Source organism: Ascidiella aspersa, chromosome 8, assembly GCF_963924565.1.
Source record: "Ascidiella aspersa chromosome 8, kaAscAspe10.2, whole genome shotgun sequence".
NCBI classification, from domain to species: domain Eukaryota; kingdom Metazoa; phylum Chordata; class Ascidiacea; order Phlebobranchia; family Ascidiidae; genus Ascidiella; species Ascidiella aspersa.
Window position 1 is genome coordinate 9975968 of NC_139454.1, and position 5711 is coordinate 9981678.

The 5711-nt window shown below is 42.4% G+C and overlaps 1 protein-coding gene and 1 pseudogene across 1 annotated transcript; both read left to right on the top strand.

Moving 5' to 3' along the window:
- The first annotated feature begins 471 nt into the window (after nucleotides 1–471).
- Nucleotides 472–1335, top strand: LOC146136014 (uncharacterized). The gene is made up of 3 exons (XM_083396127.1): nucleotides 472–512; nucleotides 717–795; nucleotides 1192–1335. The coding sequence occupies exons 1-3, from the start codon at nucleotides 472–474 to the stop codon at nucleotides 1333–1335; spliced, it is 264 nt and encodes an 87-aa protein (XP_083252253.1).
- Nucleotides 1336–2388: 1053 nt separating this feature from the next.
- Nucleotides 2389–3889, top strand: LOC146136015 (uncharacterized; annotated as a pseudogene).
- Nucleotides 3890–5711: the final 1822 nt, after the last annotated feature.

Below are 5711 nucleotides of genomic sequence, written 5' to 3' on the forward strand. Positions count from 1 at the left end.
GGAACAACAGCCTTAAGCGACATCGCCTAAAACAACAGTGACGTTTTTATCAACCCTTACCCATTTGACACATCGGTAACAAACAACAAGTTTACAGCGGAGTTCCTAAAGTGCTGCACTTACGACAGACCGATAAAATAGCAATATTTACATCGAAATTACCTACAATACAATTGTGTTAAAACCAGCGGAATCATAAAACCATAAATAAACCAAATTCGTATATTAAAGTGAAAACTTAACTTGCCTGAGAACCACTGTCGGGTGCAAAAGTGGTGCCTGGAAAAACAATTGCCAGTCTTCCAGACACCATTTTTCGATCGCTTTTCCGCGTAACTGTTCTGACATGACATGTTTAACGCCAAGAAAAGTTGCTGAAATAAAATACGGATTTTTATTATATATTAACCATTTTATGCATTAAATTTAATGCGTAAAACAACAAAATAGAATTTTTTAAACTTCATAGCAATGAGCGCAGTATTTTATGGTATGAAAAATAAAATTGCAGAGTTGGTGGGTGTTAGCTTAACGTCTTACTTCGTCTAAAGAACCCGAGTTTTTCTCTTCGATCTTCGGAAGGTGCAAAAAAAAAACTCTAGCTCTAGCTCTAGCTCTAGCTCTAGCTCTAGCTCTAGCTCTAGCTCTAGCTCTAGCTCTAGCTCTAGCTCTAGCTCTAGCTCTAGCTCTAGCTCTAGCTCTAGCTCTAGCTCTAGCTCTAGCTCTAGCTCTAGCTCTAGCTCTAGCTCTAGCTCTAGCTCTAGCTCTAGCTCTAGCTCTAGCTCTAGCTCTAGCTCTAGCTCTAGCTCTAGCTCTAGCTCTAGCTCTAGCTCTAGCTCTAGCTCTAGCTCTAGCTCTAGCTCTAGCTCTAGCTCTAGCTCTAGCTCTAGCTCTAGCTCTAGCTCTAGCTCTAGCTCTAGCTCTAGCTCTAGCTCTAGCTCTAGCTCTAGCTCTAGCTCTAGCTCTAGCTCTAGCTCTAGCTCTAGCTCTAGCTCTAGCTCTAGCTCTAGCTCTAGCTCTAGCTCTAGCTCTAGCTCTAGCTCTAGCTCTAGCTCTAGCTCTAGCTCTAGCTCTAGCTCTAGCTCTAGCTCTAGCTCTAGCTCTAGCTCTAGCTCTAGCTCTAGCTCTAGCTCTAGCTCTAGCTCTAGCTCTAGCTCTAGCTCTAGCTCTAGCTCTAGCTCTAGCTCTAGCTCTAGCTCTAGCTCTAGCTCTAGCTCTAGCTCTAGCTCTAGCTCTAGCTCTAGCTCTAGCTCTAGCTCTAGCTCTAGCTCTAGCTCTAGCTCTAGCTCTAGCTCTAGCTCTAGCTCTAGCTCTAGCTCCTCTAGCTCTATCTAGCTCTAGCTCTAGCTCTAGCTCTAGCTCTAGCTCTAGCTCTAGCTCTAGCTCTAGCTCTAGCTCTAGCTCTAGCTCTAGCTCTAGCTCTAGCTCTAGCTCTAGCTCTAGCTCTAGCTCTAGCTCTAGCTCTAGCTCTAGCTCTAGCTCTAGCACTAGCTCTAGCTCTAGCTCTAGCTCTAGCTCTAGCTCTAGCTCTAGCTCTAGCTCTAGCTCTAGCTCTAGCTCTAGCTCTAGCTCTAGCTCTAGCTCTAGCTCTAGCTCTAGCTCTAGCTCTAGCTCTAGCTCTAGCTCTAAGCATTTTTTAGGGAGGGGGGTGCGACCTCTAAGTAAATATTTATTTGTTTTGCAAAGATTCTAATAGTTTCGTTTGGATTCTACACCACTTCGACAGCGCTGTATAAACTTTGTGTTTGCCAACTTTAACATTGAAACTGAAAAAAATTTCGCACTATGTATTCGGTTTTCTACTTTTGGTAACGTTTTTAACACAAGATCTTTTTCAGTGCTAATGCATGTTTTCATATCATTTAAATATAACGGTCCTAGTTGATTACCACTTTGCTAACTTACAGATATACGATAAAAGTCATCCACCGTGTTTCATTTTTTGAAACACGATAACACAATGTTTAATTTTTGCGCTTGACATTTTTATTTGCGCTCGACATCACAGCCTTACAACTGTCGAGTAAATGTCTACAACACGTTTGTCAAAATCAGCTCGTGCACGTTGTGTGCTAATGAGAAAAGCCTCCTGAATTTACAGTTTAGCGCCAATTCAACCAATTAAACTCATTTTTTTTCGCGTTTCGCGCGTGCGAATACAGTCTTCACTATTTTAAGTTGTCTCAGTGAATGATATTTAATTGCATATGATAAATTGCGTTTCGTAGGGGTGCGCAAGGCATAAGAAAATTACCAAAGGGGTGCGACTGAAAAAAAGTTAAGAACCACTGGTCAGTCGCATACAGGTGGTTCTCAGCAGATGCTTTCATTTTTCTTTATTATTCTTTGAATTTAGATAACCATAAAGCAAAAAAGGTAAAAATTATAATGCCGAAGAGTAAAACTCAGAAGTATCCTTGTTTCAGAAAAGGACGTGTTAATCTCGAAGCTAAATGCATTACTTGTGGATATGGCACGTTTTTCTCAAACGTAACAATTCTACTTTTGTTTTACTTGCAGGCAAAAAAAAATGTCCTCTTTTTGGGTGCTGAAAATATGATAGCCCTAGTTTCACTCATTTCACATTGGGCAGCTTTTTTGTGTTTGCCGGGTATTTTTGCAACAACGCGACGCTCATTTGTTTATATTTCGTTTCGTAAAGCCCAACATACCAGACAATGAAAAGACACCCAAAGGAAATGTCAAACCAAGCCGTGTGGCTTTCGATTTTTTATCAATCGAACAAACAGAATGATGAAGTGGCAAAATACCAGCAGAGTTTCACGAAAATCTAAGATCGATAAAAAGTGTGATTTTTCTATAATTTTTAGTGTTTCTTTGGCTTAAAATTTGGAGAAGTCGCTGGTTAACATGTTTTAGAGTTAATTAAATAGTCAATAAGGACATACCAATTATTCTGTATATGCCTTGCTACTTCGCCGGTTCCTATGACTGACGCGGCCTAAGCATTGTCGCTATGCTGTAACTTTAAAGAGCAGCCGGCCTAGACTTCAACAGGGTACGTGGCGTTATTCTGCACAACGTGCGCAAAAAGGTGCAGTCCGAGTCCGAGTGGGAGTCCGAGTGAAAGTCCGAGTCCGAGTCCGAGTCCGAGTGAAAGCCCGAGTCCGAGTCCGAGTCCGAGTGAAAGCCCGAGTCCGAGTCAGAGTCCAAGTCCGAGTCCGAGTGAGGGTCCGAGTGAGAGTCCGAGTGAGAGTCCGAGTCCAAGTCCGAGTCCGAGTGAGGGTCCGAGTGAGAGTCCGAGTGAGGGCCCGAGTGAGAGTCCGAGTGAGAGTCCGAGTTGGAGTCCGAGTCTGAATCCTACTGAGAGTCCGAGTCCAAGTGGGAGTCCGAGTGAAAGCCCGAGTCCAAGTCCGAGTCCGAGTGAGAGTCCAAGTCCGAGTCCGAGTCCAAGTCCGAGTCCGCGTCCGAGTGAGAGTCCAAGTCCGAGTCCGAGTGAGGGTCCGAGTGGGAGTCCGAGTGAAAGTCCGAGTCCGAGTCCGAGTCCGAGTGAGAGTCCGAGTGAGAGTCCGAGTCCGAGTCCGAGTCCGAGTGAGAGTCCGAGTGAGAATCTGAGTGGGAGTCCGAGTGAGAGTCCAATTCCGAGTTCGAGTGAGAGTCTAAGTCCGAGTCCGAGTGAGGGTCCGAGTGAGAATCTGAGTGAGAGTCCGAGTGGGAGTCCGAGTGAGAGAACAAGTCCGAGTCCGAGTGAGAGTCCAAGTCCGAGTCCGAGTGAGGGTCCGAGTGGGAGTCCGAGTGAAAGTCCGAGTCCGAGTCCGAGTAAGAGTCCAAGCCGAGTCCGAGTGAGGGTCCGAGTGGGAGTCCGAGTGAGGGTACGTGTGAGAATCTGAGTGAGAGTCCGAGTGATAGTCCGAGTGAGTGTCAATAAGGACATACCAATTATTCTGTATATGCCTTGCTACTTCGCCGGTTCCTATGACTGACGCGGCCTAAGCATTGTCGCTATGCTGTAACTTTAAAGAGCAGCCGGCCTAGACTTCAACAGGGGACGTGGCCTTATTTATTTTTTTTTTCGTGAACATTTTACGCTTATAAAATGCTGTCTTCTAAGTGAAAAGTATTGTCAAATACGCAAAATTTTTCGCGCTTCGCGCGCACCATTTTACACAGTCTCATACCCTACGATTTCATTGCGCACAAGTTAGACGATAGTAGCAAGTTTGTGAAACTTATATGTCTTGGACGATTATTTGTGACATCGACGATTATTTGTGACATTTTAAACGTTTCACGCCCTCGTACTGATGTAGTCTAATGTATGTGGCCCGCAAAGAATCAGCAAGAAATATTGTGGCCCGCGATGCTGTCGACCTTAAACTACCCTGTCCTAAAGGATCTAAACTTTTTTTCTTTACCGCATTTAAATACCTCAACAAGAAGTGCATGAAAACATAGTGACTGGTAAGTGTGATAAATTGTTGTAATGCCAGTTCTTTTGTTAATTAGTGGAAAAATTGTTTTGATTATATTGCTGGGCAGCCGATTGCAGTGTCTCTCATATGGCTTTTCCTGCATGTATATTCATAAACCTTTAGCAAACTATGAACAACAGTATTCAAAAGCGAAACGAACAACTTAAACTGCGACTTGTGTTGTCTTATATTGTTTTCCAACTATGCATATAACCTTTGCAGAGCAGTTGAATCTGCGTTGTCTATAGGAGGAAATCTGATTCAGCATTTCCTTGTTATGTTTGTGTTGGCGTTGTTATGGAATACTTTACTCTGTTTTGTTTTCAGAAGGCAGCCAATGTGGGTTTCTAACTGCAGGTACAGGCACAACTCAGAGAACTGTTGGACAGGGTGGTTAACATATTTTCGTCGTCTAGTGAAATAAGCATGTGCCGTGGATCTTCACAATGAGCATTTTAAAGTATTTGATATTGCTGACAATTGGTGCCTTTTTGTGCACTAAATCTGGTGAGGCCTTATTTATCAATTGTTTTTCAAATTATTTTGAATGATGGACTGGGATGGTGGTTAATCCGCGGCTCTTCATACTGTATTTGTATTTCAAGATTTACCGTGTCAGTTTTTCTTGTATATTCTGTCTATGATCCTATTATTTCATAGGATGAAGTCAGTATTATTGAACGATTGTACTGCTTTGATTTTAGTAAAACTTATACCATCAATTTCTAAAAATATCTAATAATCGCTCCGACTAATCGTGGCTGTGCTGATTTACATCTGTAGTTTATTAAATTGAGAAAATGTGTTCCGGCACAGGAATAAGTCTTTTGCCATATATAAGATTAATTATTGCCCAATTTGTAGAAGGGTTCAATGTAGCACAGTAGGGTTCAAGTAAGAAATAAGGCCTTGATTTACAATTGGTTGACCATACCTAAATTAAGGTATATTTTGTATTTTCTGGAATCGCTCTAATATAACCGCTTACAGTGGCGTTGATGTCTGCTTTAACTATTTTTTATTGGCATAAAGACGTTTACCACGTAATTGCACATTTCAATAAGCCGAACGAAATTAAATAACCACAATGCTCTTACTAAGTGTTCGCTCTAAGGTGCGCATCTTCCGCGCAAGCCAAACCAGACAAATTGCGCAGTAAAATTTGCTTTTTGCGCACTTACATCATTCTCAAACTAAAACTAAAATATCTTTACTTCTTTGCCACAACAGTTTGAGCTTTTCGCATTGGTCATTTTTTAGTTGATGTTTGTAGCTAAA